This window comes from Penicillium hordei (assembly GCF_028827395.1).
Source record: "Penicillium hordei strain IBT 12815 chromosome Unknown utg000006l_segment0_segment0, whole genome shotgun sequence".
NCBI lineage: Eukaryota > Fungi > Ascomycota > Eurotiomycetes > Eurotiales > Aspergillaceae > Penicillium > Penicillium hordei.
Window position 1 is genome coordinate 2,479,649 of NW_026623147.1, and position 22,993 is coordinate 2,502,641.

Consider the following 22,993-nt stretch of genomic DNA (forward strand, 5'->3'; position numbering starts at 1 on the left):
CCTATTTTTTCTTTTCCTTCCAGATACCAACACACCTCTCTTTCACAATGGGTTTCACCGACTTTGTCTCTGATGCCGGCCTGACTCGTAGGCGCCCCTGAGATTTTGTTATTTCGAATCAATTGGTGACTGACTGTGCCCCTCAGTGGCCAACAACTTCCTGTCCACTCGGTCCTACATTGTTGGGTATGAACCCCCCCCCCCCCCCTTGAATGGCCTTATATATTTTCCTTCTCTTTCCTTTCCTGTTATGCTTTCATGATGAGAAACATTGGTCCGTGTTTAGGAGGCGGATTAAGACCCCGCTGGATGACTACAACCAATCGCGAGCAATCGCACCTCTGATCTTGCTTTACTATGCTACATTGTTGAATACTTTACATCTGATGTGAACATCAATGCTGACTCTGTTCAACAGCAACTCGCCCAGCCAGGCCGATGTCGTGACCTTCAAGGCCTTCAGCGCCGCCCCTGACGCTGCCAAGTACCCCCACGTTGCCCGCTGGTACAAGCACATCGCTTCTTACGAGAGCGAATTCTCCACCCTCCCCGGTGACTCCTCCGCAGCTTTCACTGCCTACGGTCCCGAGACCGTCGACCTTCCTTCCAACCCCAAGGACAAGCCCGAGGAGGAGGAGGATGACGAGGACCTCTTCGGTTCCGACTCTGAGGAGGAGGACCCCGAGGTCGTTGCTGAGCGCAACAAGCGTCTCGAGGAATACAAGGCCAAGAAGGCCGGCAAGACCAAGCCCGCTGCCAAGTCCCTCGTCACTATGGAAGTTAAGCCTTGGGGTATGTCTTTTCCAATCTCTTTCTTACTTCAGATTCTAACAAATATTTCCAGATGATGAGACTGTTCTTGAGGAGCTCGAGGCCAACGTCCGCGCCATTGAGTGGGACGGCCTCGTCTGGGGTGCCTCCAAGTGGGTTGCCGTCGGCTTCGGTATCAAGAAGCTCCAGATCAACCTTGTCGTTGAGGACGAGAAGGTTTCCACCGATGAGCTCCAGCAGAAGATCGAGGAGGATGAGGACCACGTCCAGTCCACTGACATCGCTGCCATGCAGAAGCTGTAAATTTGCGATGCCCATTTATGAAGCAGGAATTGTGTGATGGAAATGCGTGATGTCAAAGGAATCCTTTACGAACCTAGTCCAACTAGAAAGCTGGTCCAGTAGTGACCGGTCATTGATGAAAAATTTAAAAAAATTCATGACCATTATATACCCCTGTAAATTTTCCAGTGTAATTTTCCCATAAATATGTCAAAGACAGATATTGACTTTTCGGGCGTTCGATGTCTTGTATATCAACGCTGAATATGTACATATGTGCATAGCAGATCTTCTAACCAATATTGAATCAATAGTCTCGGGTAATTAATCACAATTGCTTAGGTACCTAGTCGCTGAATTGTTTCTGTTGACGTCGTTGTCTCGTCATAATTTCTTGGGGATGGCGGTTTGGCTGTAGTTGATAAAAGCGTGGGTTATAAAGCCTGCATAGATGCTTGAGTAGTACCTATTCTACATGATAAAGACGAAGCTTTAGAATCCATTGAACCTTTTTTTTTTTTAAAAAAAAAAAGCGTTGTTTAACCCATTTGAAAGGTGCTTCTTCCCGATATATATTTCCGCCACCTTTTCGTCCTTGCACTAGTACTATATAGCGATGACCTAATAAGACCTGGCCCCCACAAACTTCAGCAGTTTGTCATTCAATCATGGAAGCTCTAGCGGGTAATCCCTATCTCTTGGATCTCTTGTCTCATCCTCAAGCATCACTTGAGTATTGCGCACCACTACGTGATCATGGGGCCAATGAGTGGTTCCTCCCCAACGCTCGAAGACCTGGTTTTTGAGAGCCAGTTGTCCGGGGCTTGCCATGGAAGCCGGTGTGTATGCCGCATATATGGCCGTTCGAATTTGATTACTCTTTGGCGTGAAATCAGACCTATAGTGGATTGTGCGGCTATTCCATAGATTGAGGTCCCCAGGCTCCGCGCAGACCTGACCTTGTGTGGTCCCATACCTCGGGCTCTGAACCAATCCAGTTGCTCGGTTCGAAAGAAGTAGATGTCTTTGAGCGGCGGCCAGGAGTCTTTGTCTGGACGGGAATTGAAAAATTCTTCGTTATGCACATGGAATCCGGGCTATATGATAAGACTACCGTCTTTGGGACCGGATGGTGACAAGCATATGATACCTTGTACACAATGCAGTCCCCGTCAAAGAGGCGATTGATCCACGTGTACCCAGGGTTTCCGTGTTGGTGCGTCGGGTCGATTTGGGAACGTGACGTTTACCACAACAAATCTGGGCTTGGAGAGGGAATCAATCGAACACCCGGGGATGGATTCTTAACGTTTTTACTACTGTGGACAAGCCTTCAAGGACTGACACCGAAGAATATTTCTCGCTTGATGACATCTTTGAAGAGTCTGTTTTCAATGTAGAAAGCGGAAGACTTGAGGTGTATCATTTTCAACAAATAAATACTGTTTCAAAAGCAAGAGAGAACCGGTTGATCACTGAGAGTTAGACAAGTCCAGCATGTAGGTTAACTTCCAAGGTTGGAATGTCGAGATGAGGACGCGCCAATGAAGGTTGTGTGTGCATCAAGCATTCCCCGGGCCGCCCCTGCCTTGTTTATTCCATAGAGGTGTCTATGTAGGCACGGCCCGTGTGATTCACTACGCCTTGACCCCCGGATCTTTGTCAGGTACTGTACCTTGTAAGATCCGTAGCCGTTATCGGTACGGGTAAGAACTTACTATGTATGTTGTCCGTAGTTCTCAACATTCCAAGTTATTCTACTATTTACTTGGCGATCTCGACTCATTCTAGATCTGGCTCCCTAGGTTGGGTTTTGCTAGGCGACTGCATGTCTTTTTGATAGAACCAAACTCTCTCAGATAAGAACTGGCTCAGTAGTAATCCTCCACGACCTTTCATGTATCAAGGATATAAAAGAACCAGAACTTCCCGACTACACCAATAACGTATCATTCCAAATCTTTGACATGGGCCAACTTATCAGCATTGTGAAATTTGGCTCTATACGACCATTGCAGCCCAAATCAAGCGGCTGGACTATACAACAATCATGTACAGCTTCAAGTCGTAAGTACTAGTCTTGGTAGCTTCAGTGGCTAGAGTTTTCATGAGATAAACCTAACAAACATTTAGACAATCGTCTTCAATTCATGGGCATTAGTCTGCGCAATGTCTGGCACTATTCTCACAGATGAAATTAGGTGAAAAACGTTGTGCTTTGTCGGCATGCATTATGATGGCCATTGGCTCGCTCTTAGTTACAATTTTAACCAAGTGTTTGTCATCCATAATCGTTCGGTTCAAAGTTTGATATCTGATTCGCATACTAATACACAATTTTCAGTCTTTGGAAGCGGAACCCATATGCCCGGAGTATATGCCATAATTGCCATGATTTTCATTTTCCAAGGGTCTTATAGCTTTGGCATCACCCCCATAACCCAGCTTTATCCACCTGAGGTACTCAACTACTCCATTCGTGTAAATGGTATGGCTGTTTGGACCTTGGTTGTTAATATTTGCGGGTCAGCTTTCTCTTCCATTACTAGCATCTTATTCAGCAAACTGATGAAGGCCATAGACTTCTCTCAATACCGGTAATGCCAATCGCACTGGAAGCTATTGGTTGGAAGATATACATGATCAACGGTGCGTGGGAGGCACTGCAAGCAATGTTTGTCGCATTGGTTTATTCTGAGACCAAAAATATCTCGATTGAAGATATAGACCGGGTGATTGATCGCACACAACTTAATGGCATCGATCCTGAAGGGGACTATGATATCAAGGACACCAAAGACCCGAATCAGATCACAGAGCATGAATTTCAAAAGATGACCCATGTTAAGCGGGTTTTCTGACTTACATCTCAGTCCTTTTGCCCTCTTGTTTTGTTATGTTGCTAGGGCCTGTACCGTGATTAGTTGAATAAGTTGACATCTCTCTCAAGATTATGCAACTACAACAATGAATCGATGAGGTGGCAGAAGAACGGTGTGCATGAAACTATTGAACGAGTAAACGCTATTGGCGCAGTAACAATCACCCCTAGACGACGTTCAGATCGTGTATGTTGTTTTTAGTATTGGAATTTTTGATCTTGACCTAAACCTCGGCCCTTTGTTGCCCTATTTTACCAAGCGTTAACTAGATACATCATACATTTGTTGGGATCAATATCGCCAGTCTTACTCATCAGATGTGCTTTTTGGAGTCGATAGCAGGGAACAAGATGGATCGAAAGGATGCACCCTGCTAATAAGTCCGATAAGAAGCTGCTCTAGCTGATTGGCATCGGGTGTGACCGACTGTACAAGTCGGGGGACTGGGGTATTCGGAGGGTCATTATATTGAGGCGCAGGCTCTGTAGCCTGATCGTCAAGAAAATGAGAAGAATATGGATATATATCGCTTTGCAATTGTGCCATGTCAAGAGACCAAAGGGAAATTATGATGATATAAATGAGAGAACAATCAGTGCCAGATTTTGATTCCTGTTAATGAAAGAAACTACCGTAAGTGACCGAAGGAATATGGTCTTTATGTTGCACTCCCACCGCCCAATCCACGGATAACTACACGTATAGAGTGTGGACCGGGTAATTCGGAGTGCCTCGATCTTGATCTTTTTAGTTCCAGACCGGCTAGTAAACCTTGCAAGGTCTATCAAACGTGTTTCTCCTCTCTTTCTTGAACCATATTTTCTACCTGTATGACGGCCACTTTAAGCCATCTATGAGTCTGCATCCTCCGAAAGATGGAGCTTGCACAGAAAGCACAGTTTTTTTTTTTCTTTCGCTATCACAGAGGTTGCCGGGGAAGATCGGGGTTGGACAGTAGAGTCGAACAGTGTTACCCTGGCTCAGGGGCTGATCTACTGTGTTGCCCACTGGCGTCGTAGAATTCACCGAAAGGAAGTATACAAAAAAAAGCCCTGATGTTCGGTCAGATACACCGGTTTATTTCATCAATTGATACCAGAATGTCCGTTGATGGGGTTGTAGATATGTAACAAAGTAGTAGTATTCTGATGTTCAGTTTCGGGGTTGATATTGCATGGAATGAATATAAGGTTCACTGAGTAGTTAGTTAGGGAGATATCCCTTTTATTAACTAGAGAAGTAGAAATAGAACCATGAATCATTTTCAACAGTGGGATGAACAAATGCAATAGATGTGATGCAATCCGAGCCAGTCAAAAGTTGATTAGGTAAACCGCGGGATGAGCCTGACGGCCGGGGCCTCCACAAACCTCCCGCCAACGTATCAAACGGCATCACAACACCGTCCACAGCCAGGGACCCAGGCTTCATCTCCACCTCAATAATTCCAGCGGGGATTATCTAGAACTATCCACAGACGAGAAAAACCCGCAGCGACCCGACCTAACCACCGAACCCCAACCCGCAACCTAGAACCAATCTCACCACCCATCATGAGCTTCCTCTCCCGCGCTGTCACTTTCTTCGGCCTTGTCTTGATAGTTCACGCGTAAGCTTTCCGACTATCCGCTTAACAACTATGTCTACCCTCTCTCAAGCGAAGCTAACAACCCGTTCTACAGAGGCTACTCGGCGCACGAACACACCGTCCTTTACAGCAATCTCACATCCACCGCCCTCCCACAAGACATTATCATCGAAACCCTCGTTTCCGTACTAATCGTTTCAATCGGACTGGTCTTGGGTGCGCAGAAGTTGAAACCAATTAGCTGGCGCGAATGGGCGGGCGAGATTGAACGGGACGGCGGAGCGCGCAACCCGTACCTGAGTTTGGAGGAGCGTTATGGATTCTGGGATATTCGGGTGAGTCTTCGATCTACCTGGATGCATGTCTTGCCAGCACTACATCTGGATTTGGATTTATTGGAGATGTCCTTCTATTGCTGGACATCAATCTTTGCGTTGGGCCAGGAATCTCGGTAGCTAACATTTGGAAAACAAATATAGGCTAAGCGAAAGGAGTTTGCAGACTGGGTCCGCGGTCAGGATGTGTTGATCAAGGAGTGATTGTTGGATATTGAATATTGAGTTTGTGATTATGTGCTGCAGTGGGGGGAGAGCTGTATAATATGCATTGCGGCAATTGAGATGCTCAGTTTTTTTTGCTGATTGTGATATCTACCCCTGGAAACCGATGATCGTTGTACTGATCTTGGAGAATAACTGGTGGCATGCGCCCGTGGTGAGGTGGCAAACATGTTCATGGGATATACTCTGGAGGCGACTGAGAGGTTGCACATACATACCACCCGTACGTCTACCCACCTGCCCACCTGCCTGCCTGCTTGTGACCTTGGTAAGTGGAATCATTGTCAGATATAGACGCTTTTGGCGCATCCAATTTGTATTCCCGTGTCACACCGATGCAGGATGGCGATGTATAGCTTAGGCCATTGAAAACATGACTCCGCCTAAATTGTTGTGATTAGCCCAATAAGCAAGGGGGCTAATATCGTCTGCTTAGCAAAAGGCAAGCTTATTCCAGAGTCGTCGGAGAATGCTTGGCTCTCAGCACAGATAATCATGCATTGATATGATCGCAATTCTGTATCTGGTGATGGGTAGAAGGCAAGTCGAGACCAAGGCGAATTGCAGGTGTAGCCATGTAGTACTGTAGATTGTATACTGTACAACCTGATGACACAATATGCACATCAATAGTACTGTCCAGCTAGTCACGATAAAGACCGTCTGCAGTGCTCCGGGATCAAGCTTAAACCTCCGAGGTGCACGGTACGGGTATAGTATGTCGACCGTCTTTGTCCACTTTTGACATTCTAGTAAGAAGGTGCTATTTTAGTCAAGACGCCCAGAAAAAAAGAAAATATAAATATAGATGCGGTCTCTACTGGATGGAGTTAACCGAGCCGTTGACTTGTCTCAAATTGACCCACCTCTGACGATCTGAGGAGTCAAAGTACGGCTTGGGGTTGCTGATGCCCAAAGCACCAAACTCGAGACAATTCGTGGATGGAGTACTTCCGTAGGCTAGAATTTGTAAATTAGATGGTTTTAAGCTGGCTAACTAACTAGTTATATTATTATAACAATAACATAATACAATCATGCCGAGTACATGGTAGAAGAAAAGGTATAGAATTAACCTCCGGCATACCTGATTTGATGGCCGACCAAAGTGATGTCTCACTTGGAGGCTGGTTCGACTTTCTTAGCCCCAAGACACGTAGGATCGCGCCATTTGAGGCCCAAGAAACTATTACTCATACGGAGTAACTAGTTAGTTTATATTGAGTCAGATGCGAGAAAATCCAGAATTGAACTGGATGGTATCCAAAGGGAGTCGTATGCCGCCACGCGGTCAAGGGTATGTCCCACCTAGGTAGTAAATTACAGGGTAAACTTTCACGCTACTGAATCAACCAAGGCTGAAATTGAGACATATCGTTCCAAGTTTATAGTTTTTTTTATATTTGTTATGATTACTTACAGAGTACGGGGCGTCCAGGTGGGCAGACGCGGTTAAATTAGTTCGTGTCGGCATATTGCCACCAGTCAATGTCAAGTATTCCAAGTTTTCCAATTATTCCAAGTTTTCCAATTATTCCAAGTTTTCCAATTATTTTTTGATTTTGCACAAGAGAAAGAGGAACTGATTCTGGATTTGCTGTCATTGCAGTTAAATATATTTGCCACGCATTGTAGAGGTGAATATCTTAATAACATTCAAATACATAGGGCTTATGGATTTGGTGTAACCCCAGAAATCGACCAAAATAGAACTGCAAGACCTTGCAGATCACAAATTGTACTAAATCCAGACTCTGATCGCTGACTGGAACAGGTATTGGCAAAAGTCACTGGTCCTAATACGTGGGTAAACAGTCTACAACATGAGACCTCCGTTGTTTCCCAGGACAACCAACAGCCTTATAATCCCACCACCCCCAGCCTTTTTCTGTGATCACTTTTATTTCTCTCTCCACGTTCTCCATATTTTCTTACAATAATCCATATAATCTCTAATCCATCAAAATGCGTTTCTCTATCGTCTTCACTACCCTCTCGGCCATTGCCCTGGCCAGTGCCCAGAGCAGTGCCTCCGTCGAGGTAAGCAGAACCAACCCATACCACACTACCAAAGGAACATGAGCTAACCAACCCAACAGACCGTTGACAACCCTGCCACTCAGTACCTGACCCAGACAAACTCTCTCGGCGTGGTGACTGGCCAACCTGAAGCCGTCACTACTCAACCCACTGCTGTCACCAGCCAGGCCGCTGCCGTGACCTCACAGCAGCCCGCCGCCTCTATTCCTGCTGGCCTGACCTCGCCCGTCGCCGGCCCCGGCGCCACCCACACCACTTTGTCCACTGCCTCTAGCAGCGCTGGCACTGACACCGGCTCCTCTGCTACCGGCACCTCTGCTACCGGCACTGAGACCTCAGCCTCCTCCAACGCCACTGGTACCTCCACCAGCACCTCCGACTCCTCCGAGTCCTCGTCCAGCTCTGGCTCTGGCTCTAGCTCCAGCTCGTCTGCTTCTGCTTCCAGATCAGTCTCTACCGGCGGTGCTGCTATGGCCACCGCTGGCCCCGTCGGTCTCGGCATGGTTGCCGGTGCTGCTCTTGTTGCTTTCCTGTAAGCAAATTATGAGTCCGACTGGCTAACGCCAATTTCCTTTCCTCTATCGTACTGTGATATCCGCTTCGGTCTCAGTTAGGCGAGGGTTTGGTTGCGGTCGGTCGGTTATGTTGATCCAGTATCTGGATTAATGGGAATGAGGGACATGAACATGCGAACATCGGTTATTATTTTTTTGGGGGGGAATTTGTTATTTTCTCCCCCCTTCCCCCCAAGGTTTCATATTGAATTTGTAATTCTTTATCATTGGGCAGGCCTCGTCTGTTTCACTGCGTTGTACCCGGAGGCGCATATTCACGGCGCACCTGGTCCCGAATTTTTTTTTCTCTTCTCTCTTTGTGATTAACTTAATCCATCCCTGGGTAACTACGAGTCTTAATTCCCTACGTATGTATCGAGAGTATGGATTATAAATGTGCTTTAGACGTATCACAATCTCCAAATATCGTGATAATAATTCATGCATATGACGGACAATGCTCGCTCATATTTGCAGCAAAAAGTAAATATTAATTCTTGCAAGGGGGTGAGTGGTATAGGCTGTGGTGCATATCCCGCGACAGGTACTACGCATGTATGTCGTACATGGTCACGTTAACGAGTGGGTGAATTTGGATTTGATCTAGAACACGCATTACACGACATATCTGGAGTACCCTGTATTTAGTCCACAGCTTCTCGCAATGACACGCAAGGACCTTGATATAATTGTCCTTGGGGCTGGAATAGGAGGTAAAGGCCATAGGTTCTGGTTTTCTAATTCAAATATTATTCTTTATTCTACCAAGACACATACTGAGATCCCTCGAACGACTATACGACTATACACGAGAAGTTATTCATTAAACCTGCTGCTTCCATCTCGAGGGTTATTGCCCAATGTTTTGCCTTGATTTCATCGTGCATAATCGTGTCTTTGACCACAGTGCTTCCTGATGCGATCATTCCAGAATGGATCACTGGGGCCTCATCTATTCGTGGTTCTCGGGGAATTTCCTGTGTTGACTCGCAGTTAATACGTGGTTTCCCATCAGCGTGTTAGTAGGCTGATTCATATAATCGATCCATCAACGAGCCGGGGTGAGTGTAGCCAGTCTTCCGCATCAAGGAGTATATCTCAACCATCTCCCGAATATAATCCATAATTTTGTTTTCCTTCATTTCAAGTTGAGCCTTGAGCCTTATGAGGGCAGTGCTCAATGATCTTGGCGGTTAAGCAGCGGCAGGCTTTGAAAGGAACCACCTACAATCTTTTTGCCAAAGTCATAGACCACGACTCTGCAGTTCTCTGCGCTACTGCCTACAACGGCATCACCAAGGCGAATATCCAGATCTTCATCGTAGGCTGGAATACCCGCTCCAATGCGAACCATTAAGCCAACGCGGATCTTAGGGAGAGTAAAGAGCATTGTTTTCGCGGCGGCAGCGGCTGAGGAGGGACCAAGTTGATGTATTGGTAGGCAAGCCACAACCACATTGAACTTTCCCATGGAGCCAAGGACATATGTGTTGTTGTCTGCTCCCATTGGAAGGGTCTGTGGGTCTCCATGCTGTTCATTCATCATGCCTTTTGCCGAGGCCAGTTCAACAGGCAATGCACATATCCACCCAACCGTGTATTTCTCGTTGGCATAAGGTGATTGTCGTGATATGGCTGGGGTTGAACATGGGCTTAATGGCCCCGGAAAATAGGCTTGCAATGGTCGTGTTCTTCTTTCAAGAAGACAGACTGTAGTGTGTTTGCGGAGAACTGAAGTGTGTGTCATGAATGCCCAGCCCCCCTCCACATGACCTATTCAGCCCCATGCCCCTTTATTTCTCCCTTTATTCCTCGCTCGATTTCTCCCAGTGATGCGTTGACTTAACGTCAGATGTAGGAAAAGGTGATCCTTACTTTACCATCTACATAATATCGAACTAGATGCATACGGAGTACATGTACTCTACTGAGTTGATTGGCTACGTTTGACTTTAGTAGACAGATAGATGCCTTACAAAGTGGCAACTTACGGATTGGGATAATTTATGGATAATGTGCATAGTCGGAGCTCTTTGGACACCGTGAGTAGCCCCATTACTGCCTGGTCGTAGACAGCTGGACCTTCTTCCTCTTCCTGTAAACCTGACGTATGAATGATATAATTTAAGTATTCATGGGTTTCTTTTTCTCCAAATAAGGAGATTTTGCTCAATTAATCTTCCCCCTTTATTCCTCGCTACTTACGATAGATGTCTCATGGGATAGCAAGGGATATAGCAAGGACGAGGTGAAACATAGGGCAATCCCAAAGAGGCAATATTAGTTACGCGCATATGACGCGACAAAACCACGTGACTGACGCGCGACCGAAAAGGCTAGTGCGACCTCCACTCAAAACAAACCGTCGACGAAGTAACCATCTCTTATCATTGTGATTGTGATTGTTGTGCTTTCACTGGTCCGGATCACTTTCTGAATTTGCATTGTTCTCCAACTTAGGTTACCCTACTCTTTTAGTACCTTACAACCATCCAAAGCTCCAGCATGGTAAGTCCTTCATTTTCAACTCATTGACACACACTGGTTCCCCAGCAACCAATATATGCTCGTGCTCTGTATCTGACATGGATATATAGCCGTCCAACTTGCGCCGGCTAGCTGCCGATCACGCTGCCTTGCACCGTGACCTTCCGCCGTACTACTTGCAGCCGTCAGATGGTGACGACCTGTCACAGCTGACAATACTTCTCACGGGCCCAGCGGGCACACCTTTTTCACAAGGATTATGGGAGCTCCATCTTAAGATGCCCGATGACTATCCTAAGAGTCCCCCAAAGGCTACCTTTAAGACGAAGATATGGCATCCGAACATGGAGGAGCTCACCGGAGCTGTCTGTGTGGATACGCTTAAGCGGGATTGGCAGCCCAATCTCACACTCCGCGATGTATTGGTGGTACGTTGGACCGCACTAGGGGAATGAGTTTCCTAACTAACGACATCACTTGTTCCTATTCAGACAATCTCATGCCTGCTTATCTACCCCAACCCTGACTCTGCCCTCAACTCTTCCGCGGGCGCTCTCATGCAAGAGAACTATGACGCCTTCGCACACCAAGCCAAGCTCATGACCTCAATCCACGCCCCGATCCCACCCAACTTCAAGGACGCAGTGACCGAAGCAAAGCTCCGAGGTGAGGAGGCAGGGACCACACTGAAGGAGAAAGAAGAGGACGCAGTCATTCAACGACCGCGGAAACAGGCCCGCACCCATACCGCTACAAGCAAGAAAACCGCCCGCAATACCACTGCATTTGAAAGCACATCACAGTCCTCATATCCTTCACAATCCTCAAATCCTTTCGCTCAACCTCCCCCGTCCATGACAGACGATGTCGACAGCGAAAGTGACGACCCCGCTAGCGCAAGCAAAGAAAACAACCCAACTCTTTCCTTCTCCCCTGTCTACTTCGCGCCCCCGAGTCCTCGTAAGACTGCGTTGGGAAAACGCCCCCTCTCCGTCCTCTCAATTCACAACCCGGAAGACTCCGATGCAGACATGATGCTCATCGATTCCGACAATGACAATGACGCCCCCGCCATGACCTCCAATGAACGAAACATCACTGCAAACACACGTTCCCGTACTTCATCACCACTACGGAAAACACCTAAGCTCTCCCTACTTTGTGGAGGAGTCAATGCCTCCGGCCGTCTCCGCGATGAGATGCCAATATTCGAAGACTTGCCCCAGCTGGCCATGCAAGACCCTCTACGGCGGCTGAGCGGGGACGGCAAAGAGAATCGCGGGTCTGCAACCGGGCGCGGTTTGAAAGAGAAGCGTGAATACCAACCCATGAAGACGCTCAATGGCTCTACTCCCGTTTCTCCAGCACATGCTCCACTATCCACGCCGTCACTATCATCGTCATCTCTCTCAGGCTCCTCCAATTCTGGAATCTCCAAGAAGAAAGCCACGAGCGGCTTACACAAACGCCTTGCCGTCAGAGCAAAGCCGCGCATTGGCATTCGCCGGCTATGAGAAACCCATCCATATATCTGGAACTTGATTTAATCTGATGGGCTGTTTTTCTGTTGCATTTTCAGCCCTCCAATTCATTTTGATGGTTGGAAAAAACCAACACATGATCTGAGTCAAGCTGATTTTTTTCCGTTTGGCTTTCGCTCTCCCTCTATCTACACCTATTTCACTACCCCCGTTAGCGATATTTCTTGATACCCTTGGTCTGTTGAATTCAACCGGACTTACAAATTGCATGAAGCGAGGAGCGAGAAGAACTTGTGGAGCTGGTTCTATTACTGCATTGGCAACATAGCCAGGTTGGGCACGGTGGCCCTGGAGTTACAATTTGACTTAGCTTGGACATATTTGTTTGTTTGTTTAGGAATTCATATGAAATTACACGTCTCATGATATCCACTAGTTACTGTGAGTCTCGAGGGAAGTAGCTACAAATCACTTCGTCTCTAGATATAGCAGCTATGAACTGTGCTCCCCGGCCATCTTTCTTACGGGCGTTGGGATTGGGTTCATTCTCTAGCAGGAGCTAAGCAACACCTATATGATGGGTTGATAGTGCAGTCAACAATGTGGCGCAACTTCATGACCTCTATCTATATTCTAGGTTGAGCTTGCACTTCAGCAATATTGTGATACTTTAATGACGTTGTGACCAGATATATTAATTGTACGTCTGTAGAAAGAGCCCTGCCCAGGTGGAGAGTAGGTATAAGGTTGTAATACCGTAGATTAATCGGAAGGATTTTCTGGGACTATCGAGCTGCAATGTCCTTCCCGCCAAGTTTCCAAACATTCCCAGAGAACGAGAACAAAGAAAACCAGGCAAGCTCTGGCACTAAGAGATTTGCCCAGGTTTCAACTAAAATGCTCAAAAAAAGACAAACAACCGCTTTGCACATATAACAGGATACGTATAGGAATCCCACGACGCGTCGAAAAAATGATGGGTAGAATTGGGATAATTGGATGAAGCCACCGAGAAAAAGCGTAACCAAGGAAAGATATGCCGATAACGATATGTTCGATCCACGTCGGGATTGGATTATGTCCGTAGGCGTGCACGAGACACAGCATGCTCCGCTTGAGCGAAGAATCTGCAGGCTGGCATGCAAGAAATATATCCCATGAAGAAAACAGAGCCGAGTTTCAGACCTCTACAGGGCGTAGGGGTTGACAGACCGAACAGTGAGGCATCTGGAATGGAAATCACAAGTTAGCTAGGAATGCTCATGTTAGAAAAAAAAACCGCTGGATAAGAATACATACGGAGGACTCTTGCTCAGGTCAGTCTTCAGGATGATGGGAACACGGGTCATCTCTGTGACATCCTGAATGAAGTCTCCATCCACCTCGCGCAGCTTGAATAGGTTCAAGTACTTCTCCTTGTTGGTCAACTTGTTCTCAGGCACATCACCAGTGCCGGAGGCAATCTTGGGGTCCGAGCGAGTACGGTGAGGTCCCTGCTGGTGGTGACCGTTGCGGGTAGGCGAGGGCGGCATGCTCTGAGTCGAGCGGTCGGCGGAGTTGAGCGACACCCCGGCTGCCATTTCAGTGACATCATCCACATCCTCATCGTCGTCGAAAAGGGCATCGACATCGTCCGCAGACATTGTGCCGGTCTCGGTTTGCTTACGCATGGCCTCATCACGCTCTCTGGCCCGCTCTCTGGCGGCGTCGGCCTCGCGAGCAGCCGCGGCGGCTTGAGCAGCACGGGAGTTACCGGGCTTGGGACGTTCATCTTCGGGAATGTATGCGGACGAGGGAACACCCTTCTCCCAGTACAGCTCGAGTACACGGCTGTCCTTGCGGTACTCAGCCTTCTTCAGCGGCAGCTGGTCGCAGTGGACACGCTTTTCAAAGCCGAATTCCGGAATAAGGACGTCGAAGGCAGACTCATAAACGCATAGTACAATGCCCTCGCTGATAAGATCGCCGCCAATCTCGCGACTTTTGCGGTCCATTTTACGGCAGGCCTCAATGTGTACACTCTGCTCCTGGGCGTTGAGAGCCGAGTCCTTCTTGTTGTTGCAAAGATCAGCAGTCTTGTTCAGTGACTCGATATCGTCGTTGAACTCCACGGTACCCCCAGAGAGCACAGCCTCGAGTTGACGGTGCACAAGGATATCGGCGTAGCGTCGAGAGGGGTTGGTGAAATGGGTGTAAGCCGGCACATTGAGCATATAGTGCTGGCGCATTTCATCGGGAGTACCACTGCTGACATAGTACTTGGCACGCTGCATGGCCTTGGCAATGAGCGTCTCCATACCCTGCATTATGTGTTAATACCTGCATCTATAACGGTGGGCATAGGAAAGTCTTACCTTGCGAAGATCCACATCTTGCACCTTGCAGAGAGAGCTCTGGAGGCTGCCACTGCTGCTCGAGTCCATCTCGAAGCCAAGGCGGTTCATCCGCTCAACAAACAAAGTAAGACGACGAGAGTTGGGCGAGAACTGACGACGCAGGAAAGCTCTGTCCGGCATAGCGGCCACGAGCTTACGAGCAACGAAGAAGTTGGCCTGGTGGCTCAGCTCCTCAACAAGTTCATGTGCTGGGGTTGACTCAAAAATATTGTATTCGACTGGCACATTCTCGTCATCAAGCTGCTGAAGCAGACGCTGAACAGGAACGTTGGACACGCGGTTACCGAAGCGAGCTTCGCGGAACTTGCCAGCAGTGTTCTGAATGTTTTTGTTAGCATAAGGGGGAAAAAAAGACGAGTGGTGGAATCAGAGTAAACTTACGTGCAACAAGCGGATGCTGTCGGCAGAGATGCCACTGGTGTTGACATCAGACTTGCCCTGAACAAGTGCATTGACCTGATCGTAGTCAAGACGGCCAGCGCTCTTGATAACACCTTTGCCGATCCAGACATCCTCGTCTACGATACCAGTGGTGGAGTTAGCCTTGAATACCACACTGACTGTAAGGCGATCTTCGCCAGGGACGAGAGAGCAAAGCTCAGTAGAAACACGGGTAGGCAACATGTTCATAACTCGATCAACCAAATAGACTGCAGTACCACGCTTCTTGGCCTCACGGTCCACCAGAGAGTTACCCTTGACGAAGTGAGCAATATCGGCCACGTGAACACCGATCTCAACCTTGCCATCGGCAAGGCTCTTCACATGGAACGCATCCTCGAGGGACTTGCTGTCGGCGGGGTCAATCGTAAAGATGGTCTCTTCACGGAAGTCACGTCGCGAAGCCAGGGCATCTCCCTCGCTAGAGACGGACCAGTCCTCCCAGCCGATGCTCTTCAGCACAGCATCGGAGAAGTCATCCGAACCGAAGTTGTTGTCGCGGAGCAGGGCATCTGTCTCAACCCGCAAGTCACCCATCTCTCCAAGCTGCTCAACGAGAGTTCCGAAGGGATGCAGAGAGGTAATAGGCCACCTCTTGATAGAAGCAACAAAGATTCGGTTGGCGTAGTCCTGGTGCTTCTCAACGAAGTCCCGAGGTGCCTGCTCTGTGGGGATGGCAATAAGTGGAACACGCTTGTCAGTAGGCTTGAACCAGACAATCTTTGGCTTGTCCTGGTGACGGTCATTGTGCGAACGGCCGTGGGCACCATCTCTGGCTTGCCGCTCGGCCTCCTGCTTCTCCTTCGTAGCTTGACTGCTGGGACGCAAGAGACCCAGGGTTCCTGAGAACATCTGGCCCGCCACACGCTCAATGACCGCAACAACATGGCCGGCGTACAAAGGCTTCTGCTCGTCACTGATCTCATCCTCCTCGCACAGAAGAAGGCTCTGGCCCTCGACCTCGACATCGTCGTTCTTCTTCTGGGTAGGGCGCTGGCGAAGACTACCACGGCGACGGATGCTTCCATCCGGGCCAACTTCCTGTCTATCGCCAGTGGAGTCAGAGCGACCAAGCTTGTCATTTCCAGCATTGCTGTTGGAGCGGGCATCAGTGATATCCTTGCGCTTCTTCTTTTCCTCCTTTTCCTTCTTCTGACCCCACACTTCGTCGACATCGAGAAGCTCGATTGCGACATAGTCACCCTCAAGGGCGCGGTTCCGATCCTTGCTACCGCAAATGAAGATGTCGGCATCCAAATCGTCGGTGGTCACATAAGCATCGGAACGGTTCTTTTTGTTGACACGCAAAACTCCAGCGACCAACTGTCCATTGCTAAGGAGCGCAGGGAGGTTTGCCTGGGGAAGGTAAGGAGTGAAAAGGGTCTTCCGCTGCTGTTGTTGTTGCTGCTGCTGCTGTTGAACAGAAATCTGCGGTGGGGCATGCTGGCTCGCCTGAAGACCACCCATGCCTTGGGCGTTCTGCTGCTGAAGAGCTTGGAGCTGAGCCAGCTGAAGGGGGTTCAGTTGCTGATTACCGAACATCTGAGGTGCCATCATGACTTGGCCCTGAGGAAGTTGGATGAGCTGAGGCTGGCCAAGCTGAGGCTGGCCGCCATACTGGAATTGACCAATGGAACCCATTGACTGGTTCATCGAGCCGCGCGAGCGGTGGCCGGGCTGGAATCCACCCTGCTGCTGACCGACGGGCCTCTGCTGATCCTGGCTCTGATTTTGGTTATTGGGCTGGCGCCAGTTGCCCTCAAAGTTTCGCGAGGATGACCGAGCATGGCCAGCCTGGCTGGGTCGCCGTTGATTATCAGATTGATTTGTTGTTGGCTCACTGGCTTGGGGGAACTGGAAGCCGCCAGCACCGCGACCGGAGATGGAAGCTCGGTTACCACCGATGGCCATCGATTGGCTGCGGCCGTGGCCACCAGCCCGCATGTTTCCGGCCCGCTGGAAGGCGGGTCCCTGGGGTCCCTGGGGTGCCGGAGAAGTGCTGGATGCAGGCTTGTCATCCGACGAAGACTGGTTATCAGAAGCACTTGCACCAGGAGCAGGAGCTGGGAACTGGAATCCGGAAGCGGTTCTCTTCTGTTGGGCTAGCTCGGCAGCTTTCTTAGCCTCAGGAAGAGCAAGCGAGTGGCGGCGCTGGTGACCACCGCCGGGAGGACCTCCACGACCGCGGCCGGTGTTCTCATTCTTGTGATTATTGTTGTTTTGGCCCTGCTGGTTATAATCGGCGTATCCCGATGCTCCAGAAGATGGGGCAGGGGGTGGGCCCATGGGAAGACCAGGGAGAGCAGACTGGTTGCGACGGTGGGAATGCTGGTTCGGTGCGTTCATTGGTACTCCAAGCTGCTGCTGCTGTCCGCCCTGCGGGAACTGGAATGCATTCGCTTGCTGTGGGGAGACACCGCCCATAGAGGCACCGGGTTGAAATGAGGGCACCTGGCCCAATTGCTGGGGCTGCAACAGCCCCATGTTAACGTATTGTTGGTGTGTCGCAGCAATTTGCTGCTGCTGCTGCTGGAGCAACTCGATCTGTTGTTGGATGGCCAGTTGTTCCACTGTAAACAAGTTCAAGTTAGCTGGGATGAGAGGATGATGGGACTATGGGGTTATAGTGGGCGGTCACGAGGGTGGTCACATACTCATCAACGGGGTGAGCTCAGATGGACTTCTCCGATGAGCAATATGGAACTTGCGGCCACCGGGGCCCTGGGGCCCAGATTGACTCTGTTGATCCATGATCCCAGATGACAGAAGCTGGCAATTACAGTAGAATGTAATATGTGTGTTTGGCGGGGCGAATTCGGCGACAGGAGAGACTGGTACTGCGCCAAAAGGCAAATGAGCCGAGTGAGATGGATCACAGGCCGACCAAAAGGAGTCTGTATGTGCGGATTGTGGTTTTCAATATGTGAATTATCCTAGAAGAGTGACAAAGAGCGGATCAGTAAGGGTTTAGGATGATAGTAGGAACAAGAGAAGGCGAGAAGATGGGAACAAGGCGGTGTTAGAGCCTATATGAAAAGTGAAGTCCAAAGGTAAGGGCGGACTCAACGGAAGCTTCGATCTCAGGGGGGAAGGAAGCACACTTGACGATGACCTCACAAATGACCAAAAAGAGGCAAGGGCAATCAAAGCCGGGTGAACTTTCCAAAAGCAAATGCGTGGAGTATATCACGATCCTCTTACCTGCAAGATGAAACTAATGACAACCTCCCAACCCTAGCATTCCAAAATGACGTCTGCAGAGTTCAATGTGGGATGATCGCCTTTTTTTTTTGTTACAAGTCCAAGAGGTGACGAGGGGTAACCGGATGATAGCAAGTAGAAGTCGAGGCAATTGCACGTTCAAGGAAAACTTGGAACGAGCAATACCGTAGCAACAGGATGAAGCTTCGAACAGGAGTTGGAAGGACCGAGGGGATGGAGCTGTGCTGGAAAGCACGACTGCAACCGACAAAAAGGGGAATTCGACAAAAAGTACCTCGATGATGGACCGGGGTGGGCTTTAAGCGAAGAAAGTCGTTGAAACGAGCTTGTCTTCAGGATGATTCCAAAGTTCTAAAACGAGGTTTCAGAGTTGATCCCCGAAGAGAATGACAGCGAATACTGAAATTAGAGGGAAGGATAGAATTGACGATGAAACCATCGACTAATTCGACTCGAAGGAGCGATATTGGGGGGAAGAAGAGAGGGATGGGATAAGAACAGAGAGGAGGGGGGAAAGGAGAAGAAGAAAGGTGATGCTGGAGATACAAAGAGGTGTGGGGAGAGGGCCATTGGTACGGAAAGAAGAGGGTGTGTTCGGAAATGACCGAACAACGTTTTATTACAGGTTTTAGCGCAATAATCCCGGAGTGGATCATGTAAATACTCTGACAGTTATCCATCATACTCCGTTCCATTAAGAGCCATGGATGATCGCCATTGCTACCAACTTCATCATCATCCTGATTGCATCCGTTGAACTGCTTCGAGTCCCCACTTAAAGTATCTAGTATGATCATTGGAGTCTACACGTAAATGGGAGCCGGCATCTTCTGTACGGAAATACGGATCCTCCTCCAGCACTCCGTACGGAAGTTCAAATATAGAACAGCTAGTGGTGGGTTGGCTAGTTTAGGGTCTTTTAAAGCTAGAGGAACAGTATCCGCTGGGAATATACCCTGGGGAACCTAGGGAAAACCTAATTGCAAGCTCAAGTCCGGTATGATCGGAGAAATTTGATCATTTTGTATTTTTTTCTCCCAATTATATAGGGTAAGTCAAAAATGGATGATGCTCACAATGATGTAAACGTCAACGCTTCCAGGCGGGAGCGCGCCAGGGAACCGAACCAGCTCGCGGGTCTTGCTTACTCATTCGTCTTGGAGTCTGAACGACCCTCTTTGGCTGTATACTGGCAGTAAATCCTAGGAAATTGGTTGATTGATGCGAGGTATTGATGTATAACTCATTTCAAAAATTGTTCTTTCTGTACTCCGTACGTATCTCAATCTTCATAAGTACTAGGGCAAGGGTGTCTAATAGCCTGATATTCCCAAAGTAGTGGCCGATATCATAAGGCGGTGATGAGAAGGCGGTGAAAGCAGATCAAAACTTTGGTAAGATTGAACTTTACAGGTAATTTATTTTCTTTGGCTTCAAGATAAGGGCTCTGAACATCTGAGGAACTATTAGAAGGCCAATGGTACATCCATGTATGTTGAATCCTCAAGCCGCTTATTATTGGATAGTTACGCAATGCAGGCAAACACTTGATTTCGTTTGTGCCCCTCGAAAGCTACATGCTAATCCCAACGTTCCCATAGCTCCAATCTCTATGGACTTTCTCTTCTACTACTTTTGACGCGACAACGTCCAATTATTCGCTTGTGGAACGCGCGATTTACTTTTTGTGCTCATCACCTATCTCATTAACATATCCCGCAACTACTCTGACGCTGTACCCTTCTTCCTTCCTCTTACCTTCCACATCAGATCGATAGCTACATCAGTCGTCAACCTCACTTCGCTTTGCGATATTGTTCTATGCTCAAGGCTTTTGAACTCCCCTAACTACGGATATGGTCTCGGTTACTTGAGTTCTCTACATTCACTTGAGCTCTGCATATTCACTTGACCATCCTTTCCCCTCACCAGTCCTCCGAACCTCCCCGACCTTTCCCCCAACACCCACTCGACCACTCCCCACCAGGAACATTCGGAGTAAACAGATAATTTACTCAAATGTCGACCCCCACAATGGCGCGATTTCGAACTCATGTCCCACCCTTGGACAGCCCGTCCAAACAGCTGATGCTTGACCTCGTTCGTGATCTTGAACAAGTCAAAATCTTCGACGCCGATCTGAAGAAAGTTCACCAGTATGAGCGAAAGCAATTTTACGAAAATCTCGATCGGATCGACCGCGAGCGTGAAGCAGTTCACACAGCCGCCCTTGATCAGGCCGCCGCCTTCCACGACCGCGTCCGCGAGGAAGCGGAGACAACCTTGAAGGTTCACCTCCTCGCCGAAGAAGAGGAGCGCCTGCGGAAGGAAGAAGCGATACGCAAGGAAAAGGAACGAATTGAACGTGAAAAGACTGAAAAAGCACGCCGCGAACGAGAAGCAGCCGCACGCGTTGAGGCCGAACGCCAAGCCAAAGAGCAGGCTGAGAAGAAGGCCCAGGAGGAGGCCGCTAAGAAAGCCGCTGCCCTTGAAACCGCACGCAAAGCCGCGATTGAGGAGAAGCTCCGCGAGGAACGCGAGCAGGCCGACGCCCAGAAGCGCAGGCAGGATGAGGAGGCTCGAAAGGTGCAAGAAGAGGCCGACGAAAAGGCCCGCAGCCAACAACAGCAGAAACTTGGTGGTGGAAACCTTTCGGCCGAGGATATCCAAGAGCAGCAACGTTACGTTCAGCTACATAAGACTCTCAAGGAAATGCGCAAATGGCTCAAGGATATTGCCCGAGCCCAGCCCGACCTCAAGGCGACCATGGGCAATTTACGACGCTCAATAAAGAAGTCTGTTGGACAGCTTCGAGCTGGAACCGGTGCGAATAAACTACAGGTACGGAATCAAGCCCCGCTCAGTGGATGTGTTGTTCGGATATTAATACTCAAAATGAAACTCAGATTACTCAACTCAAAGGCGAACTCGAAAAGGCGCTTGCGTACCCGGAGCCAACAGTGGACATCCGAAATTTCATTGCATTCCCACCTGAGGAGATTGCAAAGTCGGAGAACAAGGTGCCGGCAATGCTCATCTACGGATTGAACATTCTTGCAAAGAGCTTGATCTCCTCCCTCTTGGCTGAAGCCTCCATCAAACAATCCCACGCCGAGCCGATCGGCATCATTGCTGCACAGATTTTTTCCTTTGATATGTTCACGTACAAAGGTGTACACATGTCCGACATCATGTGGGCCAAGTACCGTGTTGTTTGCCCCGCTCTATGGGGATTCACAGGCAATGACAAGACCGAGGGTGGACGTCGTGTCCTGGGTTGGTGGCGTTCTGCAGACACTGGTTCCTGGGTCTCTGAACAAGTTCACATGGACCGCATGACCGCACTCGGTGCGGGATATGCTGCTATGACCCTTCGCAACTTTGCGAAGTCCCCACGTCGCAACCCATTCCCCAATACCATGTTCTGGGCTTCTATTCACAAAATTCTGGCCATTCCACCTGCAGAGTTGCAGGAGACCCAGATTGCCCTTCTGGCAGCCCTCCTCCGATCGTCGGGCGAGCGCATTATCGGATTCTTTGGTCAGTACGGGCTCGCGCTGATGCACTATGTCATCGTCGACCTGCCCCGCAAGCTTGGGCGGGAGACAATGGCTGTGACACAGTTGAGCACTCTCAAGGAGCTGTACTTGAAAGAGAAGAATTTTGCGTTGTGATTTGGGCTGGCGGGCGTTTTACAGGTAGGGAAGGATTTGAACCTTCAGGATCACTTATGTAGCCCCAGCAAGGAAGGCTGGAGGCGATAGAAACCATACGGCGTTTTTTTATTTATTATCAAGACCGGCGATCATCGCCGGATACCATCATACCCTCTATGAATTATGTCAGAAACACTTTGTATGACAGAGCTTGTTACTATGTAACAATAGCTGAAATCTTATAGTCAATGTTAGCACACTGAAAAAAAGAAAAGAAAAAAAAACACACCCGGGTGAGTCTGGCTACAATAGAACGTTGGTTAAGTTTGCATTCCCGCGCGGGCTCGGCTGACCCTAGGAACTCCCAAGCCACAGAGCCACTGCCATGCATCGAACATTTTGACAAGCCCCCACTCACATGCCTCGTGGTTCAGTACACAACCACCACCTTAGTCCTAATCCCAAGCAAAACATTGTAGAACCAAACGATCGTATATTCGAGTGTTTCCATCTTCCGACTCTCAGTTCCAAAGGAACCAATCCGCCCCTTACTCATCCCACCCCTGCCATTCATGCACATTGGGTCTACGCACCTCATTCGTCCGCCACCCATCCACATTTTCGAATGCTATT

General features: G+C 48.9%; 8 protein-coding genes across 8 annotated transcripts; 6 read left to right on the plus strand and 2 right to left on the minus strand.

Annotated features, from left to right (window-relative positions):
* Positions 1–47: 47 nt before the first annotated feature.
* On the plus strand, positions 48–1,074 carry N7537_011578 (translation elongation factor 1 subunit beta; the record flags this gene model as incomplete). Its single annotated transcript, XM_056902632.1, has 4 exons — positions 48–87; positions 147–186; positions 419–792; positions 845–1,074. The coding sequence occupies 4 exons, from the start codon at positions 48–50 to the stop codon at positions 1,072–1,074; spliced, it is 684 nt and encodes a 227-aa protein (XP_056747919.1).
* Positions 1,075–3,653: 2,579 nt separating this feature from the next.
* N7537_011579 (uncharacterized protein) lies at positions 3,654–3,914 on the plus strand (the record flags this gene model as incomplete). Its single annotated transcript, XM_056902633.1, has 1 exon — positions 3,654–3,914. The coding sequence occupies one exon, from the start codon at positions 3,654–3,656 to the stop codon at positions 3,912–3,914; it is 261 nt and encodes an 86-aa protein (XP_056747920.1).
* A 1,574-nt stretch (positions 3,915–5,488) lies between these two features.
* N7537_011580 (membrane magnesium transporter family protein) lies at positions 5,489–6,062 on the plus strand (the record flags this gene model as incomplete). The annotated part of the gene is made up of 3 exons (XM_056902634.1): positions 5,489–5,544; positions 5,618–5,858; positions 6,003–6,062. The coding sequence occupies 3 exons, from the start codon at positions 5,489–5,491 to the stop codon at positions 6,060–6,062; spliced, it is 357 nt and encodes a 118-aa protein (XP_056747921.1).
* Positions 6,063–8,048: 1,986 nt separating this feature from the next.
* On the plus strand, positions 8,049–8,659 carry N7537_011581 (putative GPI anchored protein; the record flags this gene model as incomplete). Its single annotated transcript, XM_056902635.1, has 2 exons — positions 8,049–8,123; positions 8,183–8,659. The coding sequence occupies 2 exons, from the start codon at positions 8,049–8,051 to the stop codon at positions 8,657–8,659; spliced, it is 552 nt and encodes a 183-aa protein (XP_056747922.1).
* A 1,161-nt stretch (positions 8,660–9,820) lies between these two features.
* Positions 9,821–10,184, minus strand: N7537_011582 (uncharacterized protein; the record flags this gene model as incomplete). The annotated part of the gene is made up of 2 exons (XM_056902636.1): positions 9,821–9,862; positions 9,906–10,184. The coding sequence occupies 2 exons, from the start codon at positions 10,182–10,184 to the stop codon at positions 9,821–9,823; spliced, it is 321 nt and encodes a 106-aa protein (XP_056747923.1).
* Positions 10,185–11,182: 998 nt separating this feature from the next.
* On the plus strand, positions 11,183–12,678 carry N7537_011583 (putative ubiquitin conjugating enzyme E2; the record flags this gene model as incomplete). The annotated part of the gene is made up of 3 exons (XM_056902637.1): positions 11,183–11,185; positions 11,275–11,592; positions 11,656–12,678. The coding sequence occupies 3 exons, from the start codon at positions 11,183–11,185 to the stop codon at positions 12,676–12,678; spliced, it is 1,344 nt and encodes a 447-aa protein (XP_056747924.1).
* Positions 12,679–13,832: 1,154 nt separating this feature from the next.
* ssdA (mRNA-binding translational repressor SSD1) lies at positions 13,833–18,233 on the minus strand (the record flags this gene model as incomplete). The annotated part of the gene is made up of 5 exons (XM_056902638.1): positions 13,833–13,872; positions 13,945–14,945; positions 15,000–15,359; positions 15,423–18,052; positions 18,137–18,233. The coding sequence occupies 5 exons, from the start codon at positions 18,231–18,233 to the stop codon at positions 13,833–13,835; spliced, it is 4,128 nt and encodes a 1,375-aa protein (XP_056747925.1).
* Positions 18,234–20,723: 2,490 nt separating this feature from the next.
* Positions 20,724–22,378, plus strand: N7537_011585 (putative RNA export mediator Gle1; the record flags this gene model as incomplete). The annotated part of the gene is made up of 2 exons (XM_056902639.1): positions 20,724–21,545; positions 21,611–22,378. The coding sequence occupies 2 exons, from the start codon at positions 20,724–20,726 to the stop codon at positions 22,376–22,378; spliced, it is 1,590 nt and encodes a 529-aa protein (XP_056747926.1).
* Between the last annotated feature and the right edge of the window lie 615 nt (positions 22,379–22,993).